At 42.7% G+C, this 26847-nt stretch overlaps 2 protein-coding genes across 9 annotated transcripts in view; one reads left to right on the top strand and one right to left on the bottom strand.

Annotated features, from left to right (window-relative positions):
* dock1 (dedicator of cytokinesis 1) overlaps positions 1-26847 on the top strand; it is a 194847-nt gene that overhangs the window by 88394 nt on the left and 79606 nt on the right. The gene's annotated exons all lie outside the window — the stretch shown is intronic.
* Positions 3130-26847, bottom strand: part of LOC125022060 (inhibitory synaptic factor 2A) — a 27207-nt gene continuing 3489 nt past the window's right edge. Inside the window, exons 2-4 of one of the 2 annotated variants that reach the window (XM_047608348.1) lie at positions 18757-19996; positions 13726-13797; positions 3130-4096 (exon numbers count right to left, since the gene is read on the bottom strand). In XM_047608348.1, coding sequence (XP_047464304.1) covers positions 3913-4096; positions 13726-13797; positions 18757-19991 — 1491 coding nt within the window. In that variant the 5' untranslated portion in view covers positions 19992-19996 and the 3' untranslated portion in view covers positions 3130-3912. Of the gene's footprint in view, positions 4097-13725; positions 13798-18756; positions 23677-26847 lie in introns of those variants that run through there. The other variant, XM_047608349.1, reaches the window with a different exon arrangement.

Below are 26847 nucleotides of genomic sequence, written 5' to 3' on the forward strand. Positions count from 1 at the left end.
GCCCTGCTCCCTCTCCCTCTCCTTTCTCCTCTCTCCCGACTGTGGTGGTGGTGGTGGACGCAGAATGTTGATGAGAGTGACCACAGTGACGACTTCGGTTTTGTTGCAGTGCTACGCCCCGTTAGGGGCTCAGACACAGCGCCGTCACACGTTTGCATCAGTGGGCGGCGCCCGGCACGTCACGTCTTCGTGCTCCGCCCCGGCGCAGGTTGAAATGAGCCCTTTTTGAATTCATTCACTTCGGCGGTAACGTTGGGACTGTTGGCTGCTGAATTTAAAAAGTTCTGCCTTTGTGCCCTTGAATTACATTTCCTCTGGTTTGAGCTTGCGGCGGAGCAGATCCACGTGGATGGCGGCAAATAGGGAAAAAATGGTCCAAGAAAACCTGTGTCTACAACCTTTTTGTTATATGAGCCAGTGCGGACAAACACCTAAACGTCGAAATTTATTTCATCGCGTCCCTGAAAGACCAGTAATGCGAAACACTGCTAGGAGTGTGTAACGTTAATGAAAACTAACCCGCTGAACTTGTTTTGAACTCTAGAAGTCCAACTTTAGAGGACTAACCGAACGCAGGTTGTGGTGTTATTTGGCTGCAGCGCTCCACAGTTATACTAATGATTTTCCTGCAGTGTGCAGAGGGAATGTAGTGAAGAGCTGCAGGGGAAGGACTCTGCGTTATTGATTGACAGTATGGGGCTGACCAACTATAGGGGCCGGAGCTTTTCTTTTGCTGCATGCACTCGCTGACCGCATACAATACGTCGCAAGGGTAGCTCAGAATCACTCATTCTCTTTACCTCCGTCTGCGCGTATGGCCGCTTCAATTTAAGCATTTCTCTCAGCGTCTTTCTTTCCGTCTTCTCCCCCCCCCCTCGCTTTCCATCTCTGTCTTGCTGGCCAGACTGCTGCAGAGCTCTTACAGAAAAGAAGCATAGTGAGATATGGCACTGCATCATAATGCCTCAAACATGCTCTCGTCACTCGCTGTGCCCTCGCCTCTCTTCACCTGGGCTGAAACTCTGAAAACTGCGCATCCCTTCGGGTTTTACCGGCTCGCACGTCTGACGCGTGGCCACTGTCAGCGCTGTGCGGAAGCCTCCGGGACACGCCGATGCCTTCAAACCACAGAGGATTACATTTAAAGTGGGGTAGAACACAGGATGTTAAAGCTGCGCCGCATGTCTCGTTTGTACCCTACTTGTGCTGTGCAGTAAACATCCACTCCAGAGACGTAAAGTAGAGATGACCCTGCTATGATTGAAGTAAGAAGGGTAGCGTTGCCCTCTAGTTGCTTTGCTCCATGCGTCTGTGCGAGGGTGACTCTGCCTCTCTGGGGCATTTGATCAGAGCTCTGTCCCTAGTTTACCTCATACCACCAACATCAGGCAGGTGCACACGTGGGCTCGGGAAGTTAGGATATTGTGCTGAAGGGAGGAAGTGAGGCCAAGGACACAGCTAGTGTGAGCGAGGGCTTTGAATCCAAAATGTTGATTTTGTGTGGTTGTGTTCTGCTCTCCTGTTTCGCCGCCCTGCTACATCGTAGAGATGCAACCTGTTTTTTTGTGTGATTTCAGACCTGCTGCCTTGCTTTTCACCACATAAGTGTTGATTGCCACGCAAAACTATATCACATGGCATATTTCCTCTCTCACCCTTGTCATATTTAGCCATGAGTTTGCCATTGATGTGAGCTCCATCTCTGAGATTTCATTTGCCAGAATAGTAGAGGTGAATCGTTTTCTCCAATGCTCATGGCAAATGAAAAAACAAAAAACAGCCATTTAGAATATTCAGAATCACATACCCGACAGGCGTGGGCAAATAGGAAATAAATCGCTTGCTAAGAGCCGCGTGCTCCTAAAGGTAAGTGAGAACAAAATGGGCGAGCCAGTCCTTTCACTGCCAGGCTCCTCGTGGCTCCGCAAACAAAACTCTACGTCAAATCTGGAGAGCTCTGAAGATGTCTGTTTTTATTTTTCATATTTTTTGCATATTAAACTTTATTCCTTTTTCTTTTTTTAAAAACAGTATAAAAGACACAGTATTGCACATAATAAATCAATTGCACTTCTTTAAGGTACAGATAAACATCTAGTTCTCTCTCGGTGCTACAGTATATCTACTGAAAGAAACCAACCTGTCATGTACAAGAGTAAAGGTGTGAATTACATGTAACCAGCAGGATGCAGCATGTTGGAACTTGTGAAGCTCGAGCCAGTGATGTCTAGTATTTTGCTAGCTTTTTTTTTTTTTTTCTTGTTGTTAAATTTATGCCCTTGAAACCACTTTGGCACATTTCCTGTTAGTTGGGGCAGTGCTCTTGGCTTTTAGAGTGACTTCAGCTTTATGCTCCTGTTGAGGTTCCTAACTTTGTTTGTTTTATTTCATTGTTGTTTTATTTAGATATTGGCTGCTTTCCCACACGTAAAAGTGTATTAGCCCTATTCGCTGCTATACGACATATACTTAAATATAGTAAATTCATATACTGTTTTGGCTGTACATAGTCTCCGAACCCTGTGTGGACATGAGTTTTTACTTTACAGTTGTATAGCTGTGAAGCAATGTGCAGGAGCTAATATTAAAAGATGGGGGAAAAGACTTCTGTCTTAAAGATAAATAAATAAATAAAATCTTGAAAAGCTAGAAAATATACTGCGGAATCCAAAGCCCGTAAAAAGCATGCAAGGCTACACGCCTGCCACCCTGCACTGTAAATGCCCTGGTTGTGATCAGAAGTGGCACATTCTATCTTCCTGCTTGGTTTCAGTATCTATTAAAGTAGCTGATGCAGTGCACCGCATTATTACAATCACGCCTTCTCTTCCTCTTCACGTGTGCTAAAAACCGAGACTCTGTAGCCTGCCCGTAGTCTTATACTGGTGAAGTTTGCCTGCATGGATTCTTGCGTTTCATCCACCTTATTCACTTGCCATGTTGTTATGAAGTGAGAAATATATGCGATGCGTGAAACGGAATCAAGGATCAGAAATGATTTACCTCCCGTGCCCGGTAGTTTTTGAACGACTTCCTTCGCGGCAGCTCCAATCAATATATTCCACTAAACCTTAAAGTGAATGTATATAGATATATATTTATATAGAAAAATGTACATTGACGTCTTACTTTGCAAATGTTATTAAGAAAATAAGTGTTATTTATTCATTCTTTGCTTCAAAGTCAGTCGATTCAATGAGACATTTTAGTGATAGATAGAAAGTTGACCGTAGAGCTCCGTTAAACATTTTGTCCGTTAGGTCTCTTCTTTATATATGAAAGTCTTCAATCTGTCACTGTTAGTACATGTGTGAGTTAATACTCAAAATAGTTCTTTTGGATTATTATTCTGGAGAAAAATGTGTCCTGAACAGGGTTAATTGTGCTTTGCAGTACAGTGATATGCTGTTTATGGAGGCCTCAAAGCTTTATGGTTGAACCTCCAGCCTCTCCTGGAGGCTGGGAAGAAAGACAGTCCCAACGGGTGGACTCACATGTGACGGACACTGAGCCGTTATCAAGGAACAGGAGCCTGTTGATGTCAGTTAGAAAAATATATGCAAACAGACAGCGGGAAATCAAATTTGTCTTCTCACCTTGCCGAACTCCAAATATGTTTCCCTGGTGTAATTTCACACCCTGTTTGAAGAAATTAGTTCAAAAATAACTCTGAATCCGTTTTTGGTTGGCATGACATTTTGAATGTTCCATGGAATCCATACTCGTGTCCCATTGCTCATCCAGTCAGTTCAGTATCCAGTTGTGGAGCTCTCCATTTATAGTGGTTACCAGGTCTATAAAATCCAAGGAGATAAAACAGAAGACGATGGATATACCAAATAAATATGTACGACAGGACGGGATGTTTAAATCCTGTGCATTGGTTGCAGGAGAGGAGGTGGTCCTGTGTTTTCACAAGAACCAAAGTTTCCAGCGAGCATGCTTCTTGGAGTCAGCTTTGGACTTGCGTTTCGGGGTAGAGGTGAAGGCCTCCTGGGGGTAAGGCAGGGGAAGGAAGTGGCCGTCCTCCGTGGGGCAGAGCCTCTTCATCAGTGGTTGTAGCTTGTCTTCCTGCTGCTTGAAGTCCAGTTCCACACTGCAACATGAAAAAAAAGAACACAGAGACAGGCCATCAGCTCAAACACTGCTGCAGCTATAAACTTTATAAAGATGGATGGCGGAACTTCTCCTCAAAAGTTAAGCCAAAGCAAGTAGAGCTGTCTGCAGTATAGGGCATATAAACTCCGCCTGTTCACATGTTAGTGAACAGGCCAAATTAAAACACGAATGCACACGTCACATATTTTATTTTTTCAAGGACGGTTACAGTCATTGTTGGCCATTAATATAATACTGGTGCATGTTCAAGTGTCCATTTTTCTGATAAGTTTCGTTAATAGTTTGATGCTATAGAAACAGGATGGGAAATCGTGATCAATACAAGTTTCCATGACAACCACTTTATGAAGCGTGTCCCATACGACTGTGAGGATGAACGGTGGTAATCCAATATTTCTTTGTGGAGGAAGAGAAGAGTGCAGTATTAATTAAACGAAAAAGCAAGTGAATATGGTGGAAGTGATAGGATGGCACCACCCATATCCCCAGGAAACTATTGTCAGTTTGGCCAATGCAAGGAAGTGGGCATGGGTTTTTTTTTTTGAGTCAACCTTTGCTTGTTTGAATGGGCCGCAAATCACCCCATTAAGTTAGCGCTGCCCTTCCATTTGTTACATTCTCGCCATAGGCAATGAAAGCAAATTTCTTTCCCCATTCATGAATCTTTTAATCTCGACATATTTTGACTGTCACACTTGCCCCATAACCGTCTACGTTATGGCATTGTCTCACTTGACCTCTGCACAGGAGTTTGTCACAGCACTGCTCTGCCTGGCAAGACAACCTACATTTCTCTCTTCATCTCCATTTCCCAATAGGACGGGGGGAAAAAAAAGCTAATTCAGAATGTTTTCAATTTCATCTGGCTGTTCATTTTGGCTCCTGCCATTTCTGTTATTTGCGTTCTTATTGTGATTCATAGAGCAAGAGGGAAGTCCATTAGTATTTTTTCCAGGGAGGAGTGCTCGGTCACTGGAGGGGGTGCTGCACTGAAGATCATTTGCCTTGCTAAAATCTGAGATCAGAGCCCGGTTATTGATGTGAGCCCTTCAGGATTTTAGTTAACATCATGTTGCTTTGATCTCTGCAATATTCCAGCATCTGTAAAAGATAATGGGGATGCAGAATGATTTAATTTGAAGGATTTTTGCGCACACACAAACAGAGAATTTTTCAGTGCATGCTGCATTTTCCCCAGAGCGCCAGGGGATTTATGTGGACCAGCCGTCATTGTAATCCCACACCCACACACATCTGACTGCTAGGTTCTGCTAAGTGAAACTCAGATTACAGCCTCAGCTGTGGTAAGTGTAAAGGGACTTTAATCTGCTAAAGCTTCCTCCAGCCACTATGTGAGTCAGGCTGCTGGGGAATCTGACAGACAGGCTTATGTAATGGCAGCAGGCTGCCTGCTGTGATTTAAACACAGTGTAATTGTTTATGGACATTTTTTTTTTAAAGAGAGAACTGGTTTTTAAAATCTGCATTGACCTGACGTCCATCACAGAATATTGATTTTGATAATGATTGGTATTCCAAGTGAATTGTTGGGGCACATTACTCTCTCAGTTGTATCTCAACCAAGTAATTACTTCCAGAACCTCCAGGCAGAGCGAAATTAAACAACTTTTATTAACATTGACACATTTGGTATTGATGGGAACAGAACAGACGTAATTGCGGGTGTTGGACTCGAGTAAATATTGGGCGCGGAACCAGACACTCAGCGTTTTGCATTTGTTTGACTCAGGCCTCCAAACGTCGGCCAAGACGTTTTTTGTTTTACTTTTGTTAAAGTTCATTTAGAACATGTCAGTTTGTTGTTGGGTATGCATGTTTGACTGCGTTTTGAAACAGTTGAGAGTGTCAGTGCTAGGGTTGCACAATTCTGGAAAAAATGTGAATCATGATTTTTTTTTTTGTTTAAAATTGAGATCACGAGTCTTTGGCACGATTCTTTTTTTAAGAAAAACATTCAAAAGGTCATTCAAGTAGAGCATCAAACATTGAGATTTCCTTAGAATGTAGAGCATACGTTTGAACAATAGGCTCGTTAGCCATCCATTTGACTCTCTTTAGCGCTGACTTCTCTAGCCTCACTATTTCCACACACTCAATTGCAGGCGGGCAACCTCCATTGACGGAATCACATGTTGTAAAGACACTTTACCATGAATCGAGGGGGGAGATTTATCGTGCAGCCCTAGTCAGTCCATACAAGCACTCTCAGCCTGTTTTAATGCGGCGAAAGCAAACACTGTTGTGGTGGTTCATAAAAGACAGATGACAATGCTATCGCTGAACCAGCCCAACAGATACACTGTAACATGATGGATCATAGAAACTGTCCAATGAACAAAGGCTGATTTATGGTGTTGTGTTAGTGTATGAGTGAAGGATTATTAGAACATATCACACGCTGTGGACACAAACCAATAACTCGTCCCTTGGGTGATGACGCTATGAACAGTTCTGAATTCTCAGTCCACAACAAAGAAGTTCTTTGTCTAATTTTTTTTCTGCAGCAAAGCTAAAGAATCACAATTCTCGCACTAAATTTCCAGTTATTCCACACATTTGTCACCAAGTGGTAATGGACAGTTGCAACAGTGAGACAGTGTGCCTAGCGTCACCCGTTTCTTTTTTAAAAAAGATCTAGTAATTCATGCCCCAATTAATTTAATCTATGCTACATCAGCTCACTTTACTCAAACTATCTGAGACTGTTCTGACATAGAGTTGGTCAAAGATTGAGCAGCCAGGGTTTTAATGGAGACTACATTAAAATGCTCCAGACTACATATGACATTTCAAGGTCTTACTGGTGTACAGTGTCCTTGAGTCTGCCAACAAGTTTCTTCTATTTTACGAGACCTATCTCATTTCAAAGGCCGGTTGAACTTAAGTTGTCATACTTGACCCTAACAAAATGTAGATGATTTTGAATTCTTAATAATTTTATATCTCGTTCTTAGAGCCGACTTTCAGGTGAAATTATTTCGTTTCTCCGGGGTATTTCTGGTTTTATTATGTTTTCAGCCCCTCACTTCTAATGGTTATTTTTATTGATGCTCTCATGTTGCTAATTAGTCTTACAATATTTTCTATAAAAGACTGTTATAAAGGTGCCAGTTTAGATGTTGCCTTTTTCAGGCCAGAGTGGACTTTGTGGGTCAATATAGTCCTCAGGCTATTGACATATTATGTCAACAGGATCACTTCTGATCTCAAATTGATGTTAATGTGGCCCTCAAAATTATCAGGTTGTTGCTGCTCAAATAGCTGCAGTAAGACAGTGGCAAATAATTCATTGATGGAGCATGAGTATTTCTTTTTTTTTTTTTCAGCTCTTAAAATAACTTTATATTACGTAAACACACAGAAAAGGCAAATCTCTGCCTTTTTTCCCTGCGTCTTCATAGTTTAGGTAGCTTAAGGATCTGTCATTGTGTGTGGGATTTGTCCGCCTTTACCAGCGTGACCCCATAAAGCAAGTGTCCCGCAAGGGTTTGGTCCCCACAACTTACTATAAACAAGAACAGACACATACACACAAACCTATTTTGTTATCTTTGTGAGGACATTAAAGGTGCACTTCAGTGGAAGCTTCCAATGCAGCTGAGGCTGTTGGTGCAGAACATCCCTAGCTACAGTTTATGGCCCTGCACGTAGAGACATAACCATTTAAACTTAAGTGCCTATTATGTTATTAGTGCAATATTTGGAAGATGTATTAGCAATGTGTTTTGGTTCAAAATGTTTGGAGCAGCCTTTACTTCGTTCAGCTGTTGCTCATTAGTTATCCAACTTGCAGTAGCTATTGATATTTAACATTAACTTTGATTGTTATAGTAGTGGTAGCAGTAAAATAGTCCAGATTTAGTACTGCAGTGTGTAACAATGGTCAAACGTGCTATGCTAAATCTGATATATTTTTTATTCATTTTAAAATGTCCAGTCTTTATCCTTAGGTGACTTCGATTGAGGTTATCTATCAGATTTGAGATCTAGTGCAGAAGTTTTTTTTTTTTGTTTGTTTGTCTTTTTAAAATCTTCACATTTGCTGAGCACCGTGTGCCCAGGGTGTTATGTTTTTTTGGGTTTATGTGCGTCCTATTCTTGTGAACGCATGCCCTTGAGGGAATTTCTTCAAATTTAGCACAAACGTTCACTTGGACTTAAGGATGAAGTCATTAGAATTTGGTGGTCGGGGTAACTGTGACCTCGCAAAATTCATTTTGGCTATTACTCAAATCTCACACACATGTCTAAGTAGGTTAAAGTCACAATATGCAAAAGGTCAAAGCACCACTTCACAGTAATTTTAGAAAATCTTGCCAATGACACTTGAGCTCCTATGCAGAAATCAGTTTTTGTGCAAAGTACAGCTTTTATTAATCGTGTTTGCACAACTTCACAGCTTCACATTACAGCATGCGTGACATCTACAAATCATTCATCTCCAGTCATTTGAGTGCCCTTTAGCTTCACATGGTACCTGTTTTAAGGCTTGTCAAAGTATCTCCATGGAAGCAAGGAAGATTAAATGTCACTGAAAGGGGGAGGGGGCGGTCTGCATAACTTAATTTGAGAAAAATAGAGAGAAAAGATAATCATCTCATCTTTGAAACACACTCAAAAAGGCTTGTAATGAAAGATTTATTAGCCTCTACCCAGCCCTGTTATCAGCATCTCCTTGTTAAAAGTACCATTGGCCCCCGCTGTGTCACTCCACATTCACATTTTTTTTTTTCTTTGCTTGAAGTGAAAAGTGACGCATTGTTGGCATTCTCTTGTCCTCCAGCTGCCACTCACCTGAGCTGGCTGGTGGATCAGAACAAATTAGAGAAAGCACTTTGGACCTTTTCAGTCTTTAACCTCTCACTCTCGCTTGTTCTGACTTCTGCTTTGTTTCAATCTCGTGCTTTTTCTTGTCACATCCCTCTTAGAAACCCTCTTCCCCTACGACGCATAACTTCTCATTTCCATCCTTTCATTGCCCCACACACCTCTCATCACCTCATTCACTTTAAACATCTGTGAGTCTTTATCTCTTGTCGTCCCTTTCATCCTCGCACTGTTGCACATTCTTGCCCTGCCTTCCTTCTTTTGTTCCCTTATCTTCTCTCAGGTGTGAATGGGCTCTTCTTGACTGTCCTCGCTGTCCCTTCACGCTATCTGTCCTACCGAGGATCACCGAGGATCACTCTTGTAGCTATGGTAACCGGCTTGCCACCATGTTGGAAAACATCGTTATACTTGCACAAAAATAAAATAATGAAAAAAAAATTAAAAAAAATGATATCTTCCCCCAGCAGAGTCATGCCGCAGGACGGCCTCGCTACTCAGTAATTTCCATATGTTATAATGTAATCAGCTCCTCAGCCTTTAGCAACGCCTAATTGATTTTCATAGCCTCGCGCGATAGATTGGAGATTTTTCCTCCTCTTAAAAGCTCATTCCTTTGTTGATTTTTCTATTTGCGCTGCGCAGTGTTATTCAAAGAACGGTTTACCATCAGATAGTTAGCTTAATGATCAGCGGTAGCGCCCCGTCTCTGAATTAATCACAAGACTCGCTGGCTAAAGACAGAATTGCACTAATGGGAAATAACCGTAGTTATTGTGAACAATGGTCCCCACTGGTCTGGACCTCCCCAATCGACTCCTCTAATCACAACCACTTATATTTATCTCCGCTTTTGATCAGCACATTAACCCAATGCGAGGAAAATGAGATTACAAGTTTTTTTTTTGTGTGCGTGTGTCAAGACACATCAGTGGAATGCATTTCAAGTCTTTCAAGCTTTTAAACACTCTCCTATTTCTGTAATTTTCTTCTCAACCAGCCCATTTCTGTGTTTGTCTCTCATGCCTAAACTCCTCCTCCCTCTCTCACATCACCTTTCTAAGTATCAGAAATTACATCACCTGGCAAGATGGAATGAACTCTAATAGTCTTTTCATCCTTTTCCATTTCGGTGTCATGCACATTGCATTAAGCACTGAATCCCCGAGTTCATTTGAATCCACAGTGTTAGCTGCTAGGAGGAGATATTCTGAAAAAATTGAGATTGCCAAAGTGACTAAGGAAGGATGAAAGAAATATTGGCTGAGTTCATGATGGTGAAAATTTGAGAAAGCCCAGCCAGACATGGACAAATGACTAAGTTAATAAAGGGCTAGGGTTTTGTTCGGGAGTCCTTGCAGCTTATTGTCGACACATCAACCGGGCAGATTATGTTTTTCTTATGTGGTGTCCAACAACTATTCTATGAGTCTAATGCGAGAAGGGTAAATGCTAGTGGCCACTTTGTGAGCTTTGTGGCCGGCAGTCTTTCCTGTGTAGAGATCGGTATACCGTGTGTGGGTGCATGCTGAATGAAAGGCATCAAAATGACACGCCGTCATCCGAAAATAATAAAAGTGCCTCTCGTCGTCCATCTCCAACATCCTGTGAGGACTTCCCCCGGAGATCGGCACTTGAGTTTCTAGCCAGTAACAAGCTTAAGATGTCTATGCCCACTGCAGCACCGTATTGATCTGATGCTGTTGTTATGCTAAAGATGGGCTAGATGATGGCATAAACTTGTGGAACTGATTGCGCTCCACACTGAGCAGTGTTAAAATGATTTGTGGATGCTTAAAGTCCACTCCAATCACACACTCCCTGAAAAACACATATTTAAGGGAGGGTTCGGCCCTGCGCACCCATACACAAACGTACACACGATCCCAATCGATATCATACACAAGCTATTCTTCCCGCATACGCCGCATGTTCCTTCAGAGCTCTGCTTCCTATCTTGTGTTCTTCCACCTCCGGAGAGGTTGTTTTCATGGAGATCTAAGTAATTAGATTGCCGTTTAATCCCTCTGCCTATTTGAATACAACTGCTATATTTGAGTCTGTGTCCAATCAACACAATTTACCATGCCAGGCAAAGCTCTTAAAGAAAAAGTCGGGTCAATTTAACTAATTTTAAACATCTCAATTCGAAATTTCTGCCCTTTATTGAGTTGAAACCCTGCCAGGTGCTGACAGTATTTGCACTTGTTTACTCACACTTCTTCCTCAGATGAAGCGTTTCTATCGATTGTGGCAGACTTAGGAAGCCAAATTTGGATGTTTGATGTTAATATAGTGCCTGTTTGAGGACATCTGTGCTGCTGAGTCAAGGGGTCTACTGTGACCTGACGCTCAGGTTCTCTTTGGGGCTTTCCAGTGAAGAAAAATCTAAGTAAAGATACATATGTGGGACTGACATACCTGTAATTGGCTCATATTTAGATGGGCGTACTTAATCATAACTTTTAACGCAACCTGTATTTTGCCTATTTTAAATCCCTATTTTGAGATCATATTGATATAGAAATGAAACACCTGTCCCAAAACACCTGTTTAGCAAGCATTCACGCTGACATGAATATCTTGGCGAGAACAAAAGAAACTTCCGATGGAATTACTGTTATTATTTTTAAAATTAGACCTGTTTTCACACTGCAATTTGTGCTCACAGATTTAGAGTGATAGTTAGTGAATGTCTCCAGGGTCTGCAGAACACATTTGTGCAAGCACAGCTGGTCTTTATTCAGGCAAGCGGAGGTAAACTAAAAGATAAAGGGCCGTCTCTTCCACAAGGCTAAATCACAGTTAGCACTAAACATGATAACTCTAGCACTGTTTGCTATTTATAAAACACCAGGGGAGATCCATTCTTTAATCCTGTACCCAAACCGCATTGGCTTCCTATGTCCGTCACAACATTTGCCATAATTCAGCCGAGCTCACCTCATCTTTCCGTCTTTGACTTGTTAAAGCGCCATCCTTGCTGTCCACCCTGCAGCTATACAGGGGACCTGCTGTGATTTAAGAAACACTTTACGATGCAATGCAGCTCGAACATCACAGAGAACGGAGTTAAGCCCTGCTCCTTGATTTTTCAGGAGCCCATTGAAGTTCAGCCAGAGGTTTATCAGTTATTGAGAGCAGTGGATAGAAAATGATTAAAATGGCTCTTCAGAGGAGAAATCCAGGCTGAGTGGAAGAGCAGTGACCACTAAAACTGGTTTATTGATTTCCTATCACACTCATGTTTAAATCACCTTTTCTTTCCCCTCCATCATCTTTTTCCTCATGCTGTTCCTTCTGGCTGCATATTTTCTCGGAGCACCAGAGAAACAGGCAGATTGCGTTCACATATGCACAAACATACTGTGTCAAGCATTTCTGACTAAAGAGTAAAGAGGCCTCACGGGGCCCGCAGACAGTCATGCTGACTGTATATCAAAGAGAAATGCTCAAGCTAGACGTAGGTGTGAGAACCTGCAAGGCTTTGGCATGCTCTCAAAATATCTTGATGAATATTGGCAGATAGCTACACAGTTTTGTCTTCGTGTTCCCCAGAAGATGCACCCTGGATCCAATGGTACACAGAGATAAAACTTAGTGTTAAGATGGGAACCCAGTTAAAGATTAGACTGGCCAATCAGCTGATGTTGGCTTTACAACACAAGTACAACCTCACTGAGCCGTTAGCGGGGCTGTCAGTTCTTAGCTTGTTTTGAGATGGCCAGCATAGAGATGTTTGATTGTTTGAGGTCCAGTGGATTAAGCAGACACCATCCATATTCTATATGTTTGAGACAGTGTTATTGTTATGTTGCGTTATTAGTGTTATGTCATTTTTTTAGCCCCTTAGTGCAGGACGAGTCATCAACATTTGTCAATTGTTTTTTCCCCCCAGGAAAAATCTCTAAAATGCCACCTAGAATACTGACAAAAATGACTTTGTGGCCAACGTTGGACCCAGATACTGGCAGTATAGGATGGGAAACGAATTTAAAAAGAATATAGTGAACGTTGTGAAGAATACCCATCGAGTTCTGGCAATCCAAAAGCAGCAGTGGTCAAAAGCTCAAAAAGAATCAATGCACAGCGTGTCCTCAGGTCCGATAAGCCGGAAACCAGACATTTTTATACGTTTTGCTTGATAAGCTTTTCAAGCAATTAATTTTCAAAACTGATACCGAATTGAATCAATTAACTAACCACTTGTCTCAGCATCGTCGCATGTTGTACGTACAGTGACTCACTAAAGATAAGCAGAAAATGATTGACTCGTGCTCACACGCTGCCCTGGTTGACTGATGACTTTTGACTTGTATCTGTACTGGTTATCAAATAAATTGAACTGAAGTTGAAAGTATGGAAAGTTTTAGTTGGCTTGGCAACAGCACACGGTGAGGATATTTCACGACGTCTGGACGGTAATTAATTTCACCTTTCATGGCCCTGTGCACACTGTTTCCAGCAGTGTATACTCTCTCAGCTTTTCAAACAAGCGCCCTTTTGGCTCTAAAAGCAGCTAACTCGTGTAGAAGGTACAATAGTTGAACCAGACAAAGACGCATCGCTTTAGAGCGACAGCATGGTGTGTAAATGCCACATGTCCCCATGTTCATTAACAGCTTTCCCATTAGTCTTGCATCCCCTGCTTCTTCCCCTCCCCTCCGCTGTCCCTTTTCCACCTATTCTCTTTCCCTCAAGGAGAAAGGACAGGACACATTTAGATCATCATGTCTTTGAAGAGGAACGACCACTAACCTGTAAATAATGCATGCGCTGTTCCGGCATGTGTCACAGTTGGCCGTGTCCTGTCCGGTTCGATAGGAGAGTCTGTGGGGAAGATAAGAGTCGTGAATGAGTAATTACGGGACTTGTTACGCCGCTCCCTCACACCTTCCTTTCTCATCTTATTTGTCATCCCTCGTTAGCGCGGCTGAAGTAAATGAGGGCGATGAGGAGTCACGCTGCCCTGAGTGGCCTGTGCCCGGCAGCCGGGGCAGAAAGAGCAGAAAGTCGGCCATTAGCTGTGGCTGAGCGATCGGAGGTCAGACAAGGCAAACTGGTGCACACGATGAGTTCCTGGGCTGTAGTGAAAGCGAGTTGTGGTCGAAGAATTGAGCCTGGATTGTGACATTACCATTAAGTTTTTCATGAAATACAAAAAAAAAAAAAAGAAAAAAGAAAAGGGGTGCAATTAATTACAAAATGATTAATTTATTTACGACTTAATCACTTCATTTGGGGAAGGAAAAACCCATGGGCATAGAAATTGCATATTTTAAAACCCAAAGGAACTCAACTAATGGAGAGTGATATAAAACTGGTAAAAGTTGCAAATCTTGGAACAAGAAGTAGTTGACTTACTTAAGTGTGAATTTACCCAATGATTAATTTACTACTGACATCGTCTTGAATTAACTGGCCCAGCTAATCAGTTAATTGACCACACGTTTGAGGACTAATCGCAGGTTTTTGACCGTCGGTTGCAAATAACTAATGGCGCCCTCAATCCCTTTTGCATCATCGAGCCTTTTTTGCTAACACCAGAGAAGTCCCTCTGTTGATTTAACCATTCTGTTCTGGATAGTGTCATAAAGGATACAGTCTAAGATATGACCTGAAAACTTAAAACATATCTTACTATTGTCATTGTCACACAAGTACAACGAAATTAAAAGTGGTCTCCTATCAGTGCATCAAATCTAAAAGAATAATTCCGACTAATTGGACCCTAACGTCTCGGTTGACGTGCACCTCCCCAGAAATGTAACTACGTACACATGATGATGACACAACCCGCAAGAGCTTTATGCCATCTACCTCGATTTTGTGGTATTGATCACCAGATTCCCAGTCTAACATGTCGGTTATCCTAAGAGCAACTGAGAGAGAGAGCCCTAAATGAAATGAAAAGCCATACTCATCAAAGACGCAACGGTTTTCTTATTGGATTAACATGCGGAAATGTGCATGTTGTATCGATTGACTGACCTTCTTTTGTTATTTGCAGCATATTCCAATTGACTCAATTTACTGTTGACATGAACTATATGGCTATCTTTTGTTGTTGTTTTTTCTTTGGAGATAATTTTCCTGCACGTCAAAAGAAGACTGAACATTTTTAAACCTTCTGCAGATATATTTTGCTGTTTTTCTGCCAAGGTGTTGTCCTTCATCCACCACAACCAGGTGTTTGTTTGTGTTCACAGTCACGCACAAAAGCTACCAATGCCAGTCTTGCTCCTTAATTTGATACCAGTATTTGTACGGCTGGCAAACATTGTACTTATTAGTCACCCCTGTCTCAGCCATAATCACCTTGGTGGACAGGCTTTGAACATGTGGACGTCACTTTATCGTGGTACAATATTCAGTCTGTGGAGCGTCACTCGGGATAATCTGCAAACTGTGTGAAACCTTTTTCACTGTGATGTGTCTCCACAGTAACCGGATCACTGTATCTGAAGGGAGATGTTCTTGTTAAATTGTACGTTTCAGTTCTATTGTGGTGGAGTTGTGGCAGATATCACAGTAGTTAGAATTTGCTTGTAGGACATTCTCGCCAAGTAGCCGCTGGATTCTACTTCTCATTGAGGTTCGTGTGCTCTTGTCATTCATCTTCTCAGTATCACTGATGTATTTTGGTCCTGTCTTGTCACGCTGCCCATACGACGCCATACCAATAAAACAATTAAACCCCTACGATAAATTCCCTCCCCTTATCTGCCGCGCTGCTTTCTGCTCTGTGTGCTCTGACAGGTATATTACAGGTGTTGATATCAATGTTGTTATTTAACGCTGTAGCTGAATAAGGTAATGGAGATCAAGAGGAGGATAAGTGCATGGATACAAGAGGTTTGTTTGATGCTTGCACCTTAAATTGGCTGTAATTAACAAACGTGCCAGTCGGGCTGGATTGACGGACCGGCGCAGCGGGAAAAGCTACGTTCACTTCCCACCAATCAATAAGCAAATGTAACTGGGTTGTGTCTTTTGAACGACACTCTCGAATGCCCTCCTTCTCTTGCCCTCGTGCTGTCTGGGTCTCTTTCTCTTCCAATCTCTCATCCCACCCCACCCCACCCCTCTCGAGCTGATAAGAGAAAATAAGAGAGCGGCAGAGCTCATTTCGGCAGGCCTCCCCCGGGGAGAGAGAAGCCAAAAGTGCCATTAACAATATATTTATACACCCTCCTCCCCTCCTTTTTTTGCTACTAGGTGAGCTTCTCCCAAAGGTCACTGAGTGGGTAGGAGTCCAGAGGCATAAAAACATGCACACATACACGGTGCTAATAGACAAACTACCAACAAGTCCTCATGAGGGTGATTAATCGGGTCTGGCCTGCCAACGCTATCTGATGACACAGCGTTATTCCTAAGCTTTGTGCGGCTGGATGCAACCGACGATGTACTCTGGAACTGCAGCACACCCTTCACGCTTTCGTACTGTATGCTCTGGGCAAGCCGGTGTGTACATAATTGCATGCATGCTGTGCAAGGACACAGGGTAGGTCATTGTACTCTAATATCCTTTTTTCCTCAGTAAGCTCGGTAAGAACTGGAGAGCAGCTGACAGGGATTCACACTTTGTTAGCTTTGTTATGCTTTAACTGTTAAAAAGTACTGAAATGGGAACGGTTACTTAAGGGATCAGTGTCCCTCTGCTCGCTGTTCCACACACTCATCGTCTTTCTATTCACACAAATGAGGGGAATGGTGGAGGGATAAAAGAGTCCCGGCACCGCCATACTGTAAGGCCCTTTTCGGAATGAGTCAATTTAAATTAATTGAATTGTGATTAAGTGTTTGCTATCTCATATTTACATTTATCAGCCATGTAAATGTAGCCACCGCCCTTTATGCGAGGGAAATATGGAGTTAACGTAGTGTAAATAATGTGACTTTAGAATATTTCCTTAGCTTTCTGTAATCCCATCTTTGCAAACTGGAAACTTGTACAGGAAGAGGACTGCCTGCATAGACAAACAGTGGCTCACTTGGCCTTGGACAGATTACAAGGGTCTTATACTGCTCACTGACTTTAATTAAATATAGCTACTGTATTTCTCATTAGTGAACAGAAACACAAAGTGTTTGTTTCTTTAGTATGTGAACAGATGGAGCCATTAAACAGTAGTTTGCAGATTGCCATTTATAAAAGCTCTCCTCTCCTATCCTCTCTCCTTCCCGCCTTTCCTCCCCCCACCTCCATTCCCACCTGCCACTTTAGACACATCTGATAAGCCAGATGTGCTTGGCAACACATTGAAGATGGCTCCCCTTTGCTGCACCACATGTCTGCTTACTTTTTTTTTTGCTTACTTTTTTTTTTTTTTGCCCACAACACACTTTTATGAGTTTGGCGATAAGGAGATTAGTGTTTCCTTGTGCACGATTCAAGGAGGATAATTGCCTTTTTCGATGGAGTAAACCTAGACTGGTGGAAGATCTATTTGTTGCCCAACCCCTGTTGTGTAGGAGTTTAACCCTCCCGTTCAGTTACACCGATACCGTGAATCTCTTTCACAAACTTTAAAGAATTCGTAGTGCTCCTTGGTTAGACCCTTGTCAGGGGCATGTTATTCCCATGGGTTTTTGGATATGTTTATTACACCGAGTTTCAAACCTCAACAAAGCGCTGGTCAGAGCAGATAGGGATCTGAGCACCCGGCCCCCGCAATTCACTCAACAAATTGACCATTTTGTTTGCCTCATCCTTTTGGATAGACAATCCTCCATTTCAGCAGGCTTGATACTATCTGAAGCCCCTTTGTATAAACTCTGTATCCATTGGACAGTAAATGGCTTTTTCACAGGCCATGGGTTTTTCAAAGGCCTTGGACTTACTAGATAAACATTATATTGTGCAGCCAGATAATGCCAATTGTTAAAAGTTGAGTTTTTTCCTTAGGCTTGGTAGGAACTTAAAAGTGCCATTCCATGAAATGATATTGTCCTCACAGAAATATTAATGTCTTAATAATAAAAAATCAGTGCGACATATTCACTTTTGATTAGCATTCTTATTGATTTCAAAGGAAACCTGGCTGATACAAACTGCATTACCACTGCTATTGATGTGACATATATGCCTTTGTATTCACCGGCTAAACTAGTCCCAATGAAAAATAGTGCGAGCATTCAGCTGTTCCCTAGCCTTGAGTTTGTAATCAAAGGCCTCAGTTTTCAGCCACAGGTCCTCAAACCATGTGGGGTAAATGGGTAGAGACAGAGATGGTATGTTTGTCTTGAGCAGCTCCATCATATCTGAAGGGAAATGATCACAAAAGGGCGTTGATGGTGTAGTAGCACTGCAGGGCACATCCAGGTGAAAGCCCATTGATCCCAGCTACAATGCGCTGTGATCACGTTGTGTTTTGACACTCTTTGGTTGGTTCAGTCAAGGTTCTATTGAGCGGCAGTCACACATGCCCGATTATCCCTAGAATTTAGAATTAATGTGACACATCAAGAGGGTAATCTTTTGGTTCATGCTAAATCAGGACTGTTCTGCATCTCTGCTGCTGGCTTAACCCTGGGAACTCCCGGCCAGTTTCTCAGTTATGATTTATAGATTTGTTAAATGTCTTTTTGATCCAACGTTGGCGCGACACCAAGCATTTTTCTTTGTCTGACTACGAGTGATTTCCAGTCTCTGTCAATTACACTTAAGATTTGTAAAGAGCACAGCAAGTATGAGTTTAAATATTCGTGCCAGTGCCAGGGGAGAAAATGTCAGATGAGCTCATCCCTAGTACAAGATACAAGGCATCAAGTGAGATGTCTTACCCTTCTCTGTGGGCCTCTCCCTTTTCCAGTTCCTGGATGACCCCCAGCAGCACCTTGATGGTCTCTTGACTGGAGCTGATGAGATTTTCCATGGCCTGGAGCTGTGCTTTAACATCTCCATCCTGATTCATAGGCACTATTTGCTTACAGCCTTCCTGTGTGTGGTCAGGTGGTGCCCCATCAGCCTCACCACCTATACAGGGTGACAGAGGCTCCTCCATGGCCCGTATAGGCCGGGCAGACAACTGTCCAGTGTGGCACTGTGCCTGCGTTGTACAGCCTCCGCTGGACCGCGGTAGCGTCTCACTCGACAGCCCGTTGAGCTGCAGGCCCTTCTTCCTCTTGCTTCGCACAGACGGACTGTCCAGGCACTCCACCTGTGTGAGGGAGTTCCAGGCAATGGGGCCCGTAACCTTAGAGGCCCTGTCCGGCAGGGTTCGGGACGACCCCTCCTCCAAATTGAGCAGCTGCCTCTTGGCCGAGCGGTCTGTTTCGGCCTCCCTGTGTTGTAATCCGGTTCTGACGTTGGACGGAATGCTGCAGAGCTGGTACTCCGCCTGTGCTCCAGCTCCGCTTGCTCTCGGTGTGTCTGCAAGGCAGTCTGTGTCTGCAGTGCAACTGAGCAGCAGAGCGTCAGAGCACAGGCCATCAGGTGCAGTGTGCTGCTCCACTGTGGCAATGCACTCATTAGTATGGAGCAGAGCCCTGGTCCTCAGGACTCCGCTCCCCCCGCAGGCTCCCTCCTCCTCCTCGTCTACCAAACCCTGCTGCTCCGCCGCCTTGGACGGCTTCACCTCCATGACAAAACCGTTATTCTGACCTTTGTAAGTTTCCACAGCCGCCACGTGCTTGAAGGTGTGCCCTTTCTTGCGCTCAAAGGGAAAGGTCTGGTACCGCTTCTTCAGGTCAGGGGACGTCTGGACGCCCGTGCTCCTCGTGACGTTCGGAATGGATCGGCGCGCCGGGACGGTCATGTACTTGCGGTACGCCACTTTGTACGACATCGGCTTGCCTCCTTTCCCCGCTGCCTGCAGCTCCGCCTCCCTCTGCTCGTTCTGCGCCTCGCAGATGTCCTTGAAGCGCACTTGCAAGGCTTTGTTTCTCTTCCTCACCTGTCGGCTGGCTTCAAGGGAATACTTCACCTCCAGTGCCAGCGAGGTGGAGGGCAAGGGTGCTGCCTCCGAGTCAGACTCTGAGTTGGTGAGCATGCATTTGCCGCCCTCCTTGCTCACCATGTTTCCTGAGAGACACGGAGAAAGACGCTGTGTTAATCATCGGTAATGAGTGGCTCAGACGAGGAGCCTTTCCTGGCTATTACATCCCACTCAACGGAAACACATATGCTCTCGTAAGATTAGGGAGAAAGGAGGAAACTCTAATTACTGAAGAAATATGATTAAAAGTGCTTTTATCACATATGCATGCCAGTCAGTCTGGAGATGCTGAGGTGGATGTACATTACACATAGTTATCTCTGTCAATATGCATGCACAGTATATTCATCCTACATAGAAATCCCTTGCTTGTCTTTTTTGGCGCCAGATCTTTGGTGTCTTTTATGCAAAATGCACACATTTACCAAAACACTGCCAGGTTAACATTGCCCTCATTATAATCTCGGCAGATTTCCGCCATGCGTTTAATTCTCTCTGTGAAACCGATATCTCCAGTTTATCATTCTTTTACCATTCGTAGCCTCTTTCATTACCAACTCCACCTTCTCCTCTTCCACTTTCTGAGCTGATGAGGCTTACTGTCTTTTACGGCGGTCATCAGTCACTGCACTTACAAATACATTGAAACACACCTAGTTAACAACGGTAATGGCACGCTGAAGACGTATGAGGTCTGCATTTTGTTTCGGCGCTTCATTAGGTTTGTCGTGATTCTTTGTTGTCCGGCCTCCGAGTTAATAATTTGGGGTGGTGTGCGTGTTTGCACTTTTCCAACAGAATGTGGAATAAAATAAATAAACAATTTAATACCTGCAAAGAGACAAAGTTTTGTCGGAGAACTGTAAAATAACCCTCTAAGGAGAATCAGGCAGAGATAATGAATTATCTTTCCTCGGTGCCACGATTAAGGTGTTGGCGTCTTGACAGCGCCGCGTGCCTCTGAGGCTCTGACAGAAATATAATTCTCCTTCTGCTTGCTGATTTACAATAAGCAAACAATCCACGCGCTCATATAGATTCTGAATCAGATAGAACAATTATCCTCCTCGGCTTATCTGCCGTGACTGCTCTCTGTCAACAGTGAGCGACTTCCCATTTCAAACCTTTCTGTTTACTTACCTGGGAGCGACAGAAGGGACATTTTTCACACTGTCTTTTCCATCACATTATCACCATAGCACTTTGGTATTAAATTATAAAATGCTTGGTCTCTGGATCTTTAAGGAGATGACAACCTCCTATATTTGACTTTGTCGTATCACATCTAACAGTCTTGTCTACAGATATTAAGAATACCATCTGTAAATATAGCAATCGAAGGTATTTGCATAGTTGTTCTGTCATTTTTCATGAACATCTACCTCCTCCAAAATAGGAGAACTGCTCCTTCTGCAGCTGAGGAATCAGGACAGCATATCTGGGAATCATGTCTTTGCTTGATACATAATACCTAAAACTCTCAGACTTTTGTGTTTTGTTTGCAAAATGCCAGATATCTGAACATTGGGATTATCTGTAAACATTTGTTTGAACTGAGTCAGCATGGACATTTTCTTTTTTCTTTTTTATAAAAGAAACTGTTTGGAAAAAAAACATAAAGAAGAGACGAACACAGCATTGTTACAGACTGACAGTGTTCCTCTGAAACTGGGCTCACGTTGCCTAGTCGTGTCTTTGGAAACGGAGATCTGCACAGCGTGCACATATAGACAGGTTAGCGATGGCAGCTTTCTGCTGTGCAGGCAGATGTTAGTTTGACTCTCAACAGACAGGTAATTACTGATGTGAACAAATGACCAGGGAGTACAGTTTAATGCAATTTTTGTGGGGAATGTTTTCACGCCCGATGCAGGAGCACATTAGGAAACCGGAGATGCTGTGCTGTTAAGATGATTTGCTGCAGCTGCACTTTCAGTTGAAAACAGGAAAATACACATTATTAACACATGTATTAATAGCTTATTGCAAAAAGGGAAAACTCAATATTGATTTATTTTGTCTTACTGTAATGCAGGTATAATCATGCATTATCAGTCGAGCGGATAAAATACATATATAGAAATGTGATGAGAAGTTTTAACCCACCCCCCTCAAATATCAGGTTCTGTGTACTCTTTAATATTCTATTCTATGCTACACTTTATTTATATGCCACTTATACAGCAGCTCCTGGGCCAACTGTTGCAAAAATAATAATAATTTGCCACCAAGTTTTCTTTCTTGAAAAATTATTTAAAAAAAAAAAAAAAAAAAAAAGCTGATGAGTCATCCTGCACTTTGGGGCGTATTTTACATCCAGTGATATGCTTACTTAGCTTAAAACTCTAGAAGGAACAGTAAGAAGATCGGACTGCACTGTCTTACTGCTTTGTGTTGCTAATACTGTATATTGTCACATAATAACTAACGTCTACTGACGCCCTTAAGAATCAGGGCTGCGTATGGCACAACCAAAAACACCCATCCCATTGCAAAAAGAACTTTGACTGTAATTATATTTCAAAATGCTTACCCGTTCTAAACCATTCAACATGGCTATTCGTTACCTTTTATTTTTTATACTTTTTATACTCAGTGGCTTCATACATTCATACTTTTATATCATATCCTCATTTAAATTTCATCCTCTCTGGCACGTCAGCACCGTGGACCAAATCATGCATCTCTGGGTCCACATATTTGATTGTCACCCACTGGGTTCAGATCCCGGCAACTGTAGCAGCTCTCATATTTTCCCTCCAGCTGGAACAGCAACCCCCAGCCTCTTGCATAAGCAGCATGATTCAGCACACAGGACTGTGACCAGTGCCCTTTTTAAATGGCTGCCCCAATCTTTTTTTTTTTTTTTTTTTCCCAATCTAGGGGCACGTTAGTGACCTGACCCACTATTTTCTACCCAGACCAAAAACCAAACCTCACGGGGTCATACACGCTTGGCAAAACACATTGACACATTCAGATCTGACCTTGTTTTAGAAACAAGACATGGCTGTCTTGTTGGCCTTATGGGTCGCTATCTGGGTTATGTCAAGGACATATCAGCATATTGAGCACTGCTAGATGTTGCTAGGAAGATTTTGTTGCGTTAGCCGTTATTTGAAGCTTTGAATTTTAAAAATAATTCCCCACTACTTGCATTCAAGCAAATGCTAAACTTTGGTCGCAAGAGGAAAGTCGTAAAAGGTGGAAATTTCAGTGTTAATGTTTACCGTGAATTTTATAGCTTGACTAATTGTGTGTAATCGCTTCCGCTGCACCAAAGGGGAAATTCATTAAAACGCATGCATTTGAAAACAAGACAATTGCTTGGAAACCAATTAAATCCCCAATTAAAACATTTTTCTATTTCCCATTTATATTCCACAAACAGCTAAACGTGTCAGAAAAGCAGCTTAGAGCAAGTAGATCTAAACTATTGATTCATTTTCTGTATGGCTCCATACATTTAATCTGGGGTTTTTAGGATATGCGCCTCTTGCTTCCAGTTTAGAGAAATGTTTACGCTACATGACACGGGGATATTTTAGACTAAAATGTAATTTCGTCTGTGTAGCAGAGGTTCGGGTAGGGCCTGCTCATTTTTTTGTGTGAACTTGCCTGCACACAGCTTAGACCTCACACCCATTCAACACCTTTGGGATGATCTGGAAATCCATCTGTGAGCCGGGCCTCATCACCCAGCATCACTGATGCTCATGTGGCTGAATGGGAGGATATTGCTGCTGCCAGTTCCCCACGTTTCGGTTCCCCAGAAATGTGGATGTTTATGTAGCATTTAGTCATAATAAAGCTCCCTGGTTTTGGAATCATTTTAGTGTAATTTCCATCGATTAGCCACAAGATTAAACGGGAAAAGTGAGACATTTACCATCTTGAAGAATATAATGTTTTGCTGGGAAACGTCTGGACCTGGCGTTCATGTGGATGTTACTTAGACATGTAGCACCCACCTAGACCAGACCAGATACCCCCACCCCATAGCAATGGCACTTTTTGATGGTAGCGGCCATCCACAGCAGGATTCAGTCACAAAAACGGTTTAGGAACAACTAAAAAGAAACATGAAAAATAGGACAAGATGTTCACTTGGCCCTCCATATTCACAAGATGATGATCAGTTATCTGTAGGATGATCCAAAAAGCCCCTTCCCCTTAACCCATAGGACCCAAAGCTTCCCCACTAACAACGTGTTACCGGACACCACAGGACACCCTCAGAAGGTCCATGTCCATTCTCTGATAACATCTCCTCTGGAGGCACAAGGAGAACTACACACAACATTAGAAAAGTGGTCATAATGTTATGCCTGATCAGTGCATATGCCATTTCTGTTTTATTTTTTTAAGATCCAAGAGGTTGCTTGTGTTAAGCAGAGTCAGGCAGAGTCAGGAACTTCCAAGATGGCAACGGGCACAACCACAATGCTTGAGCCTCAAAACCTCGCTTCCGGAATAATATGGGTGATTTACAGATTATTTATTAATCTTTATATAGAGTCAAAAAGGATATTCTAAAGCTGAAATGCCCCGCTCTAGACTCAGTGTTTGGTTTGTCCATTTTGAGCTACTGTAGAAAAATGGCATCATGCTGAAAGGCCATATGTTAATATGAAGGGCTCATTCTAAGCTAGCGTTAGCACTACAGTTCGTAGTTATATCTGACTATACAGTGACTAAAATAACTCCTGCTTTTCATTCCTGCTCACACATCTCCCTAAATCACACTCACATGAAAAGAAGCAGCGGTTTGCACAGAGCATTGCGTTTTCGTGCTGCAGACTCTCGAGAAGAGCTTGAAGTCTGCCCTCGTGCTACATCATCAATAGAAACACTGCGGTTTTACATCATTCCGGCTCAGCGTGATCTCAAGAGCTCTTTCAAAAAACGAGTGGCATTATCATCACAGACGCCAAAGTTTCAAACTCAACTATAATCCATCTTTATCTGGACTTGTTTTGTTTTCCCTCCTCTTCTTTTATTACATTAGGATCAGTAATGTTTTCAAAAAGTCTTTGATCGGTCTCTTAAAGCACACTGATTATGTGGTAGAAATATTCTGTCGGTGGGGGGTCATTTGAAAGTGTGGCTGTATTGTTGGAGTTTTACTTCCTGTCTGTGCTCTCAGTGTGCAGTATGAGGGCGTATACATGCAGCTCAACAAGCCAGCATTGAGGTAGACCGTCAGTACAGTGCAGTAATTGCAGGTTAATGGCAGCTTTGTGCAACATGGCGTAGCACTGGAATTTGCAGCGTATTTGTTGTCTGTTAGGTAATTGTGCTCTGTTCCAACTTTAAAGATTGTTCTCTGAATAATCATGTTGTAACCAAAAAGCCTGACTTTTTTAGGATGTGCTCTGAGAAATCGCTTTATAATATACTTTATTTAACCTTGCATACTTTGGTGCAATAAATGCCACGGTATCACCATGGTAATTTAAAGGACTGATACAAAACACATGATCTTAGGTTATGTGCAGACATTTCATAGACTTAATACATATTTTTTTATTGGCTGGCATAGCATCATAATTAGTTTTTAAAATGAAAAACACAAACTAAGTAGTCGAGGCTACTGTTAAAGTTGGAACATAGTACGAAGACGTTTACGTGGCGGTGTTTGTTTTGATGTCAGAGTCCCGGCGGTGTGACGGAATGAATTCAGATTTGCAGTTAATCCCCAGCGATCTGAATATCCTGTTAAACGTCTGCCATATGCGCGCCCTTCCTTGATAATCCGCCGGTGCGTCACATTTGTCTTTGGCGTCGATTTATATTTATACTCCTTCCAGTTTTTCATTCCAAGATAAATTTTTTGTCTGTGCGAGTCACCGCATGAGGCTGTGCTGCTAGCAGCCTCCGTCTACCAGGTACACGTATTTTCCTCCTACTGTGTATGGCACCAGAAATGACTATCAGTAAAAGCAAGTGTGCTGCTGGATTTACGGGACACTTCTTATCCTTGGACTGTACCCTACGGATATTGTTGCCTGATTATTATTTTTTTTTTTACTAACTCAGTCCCTGCTGAATTGCACGTGTTTTCATATCTACTTCCTTTCTCACCATACTCCGATAACTTCTTTTAACACACTTGTGCCCGAGTGGTGTTTCAGAAGCTCAGTGAATTCTCAGGAAGGCTGTCTACATGTCCCTGAGCTTACAGGCTACTGTAGATGGAGATTAGACCGAAGTAAAGGATGCATGCTGCAGGGAGGCTGCTAATCAGAATGCATCAGATTGCCTCTCTCCTTTTTTTTTTTGTGTGTGTGTTTCTGCAGAACATTAGATCTCTCCTTTCTCTTCAGCCCTCTTCTTATTTTTCTCTCTCTCATCTCCTCATTGTCTTTCCCCTTTGTTGCTTTCTCTGTGTGTCTTTCTGCCTTTCTCTTTGCCTTCTAGACACGCCGAGGTTTCAAAGCTGATGGGTAACTAGAGAACTCCCCTGCTGCTTTGACATTCCTCATAGTCATCCCTAGCAGAGAAAGAGAGAAAAGACCGAGACATGCACACACCGGGATGGAAGAGAAGAGGAATAAGCTAGAATAAACAGGTGCAAGCGGAGGGAGCGGACGGATGAAGAGTTGTTACTGTGCTTGGATGAAGCAGAATTGAATGTGAGTGAAATAGACGAGGGATGAAGATGTAATGTAATGGGAAGATGAAGCCGCGGAGAAGGATCCATAGTCAGAGTCCAAGGAAGGAAGGAAGGAAGGAAGGAAGAAAGGAAGGAAGGCGCTGAAAGCCATCCTATCTTGTTGGTGAGATGCATCATTTGGCATGCTCAAATGAATCTCACGGGAGCAGAAGGCAATAACATCGTAATATCTAAAAATGTTGCTTTCTCAGAGTGAAGAATGGGCTACCCCATCTATCAAAAATGGATTTACATGCATTCATCAAAAACTAATTTTAAAGT

The sequence above is a fragment of the Mugil cephalus genome, chromosome 16 (genome assembly GCF_022458985.1).
Source record: "Mugil cephalus isolate CIBA_MC_2020 chromosome 16, CIBA_Mcephalus_1.1, whole genome shotgun sequence".
Taxonomy (NCBI): domain Eukaryota; kingdom Metazoa; phylum Chordata; class Actinopteri; order Mugiliformes; family Mugilidae; genus Mugil; species Mugil cephalus.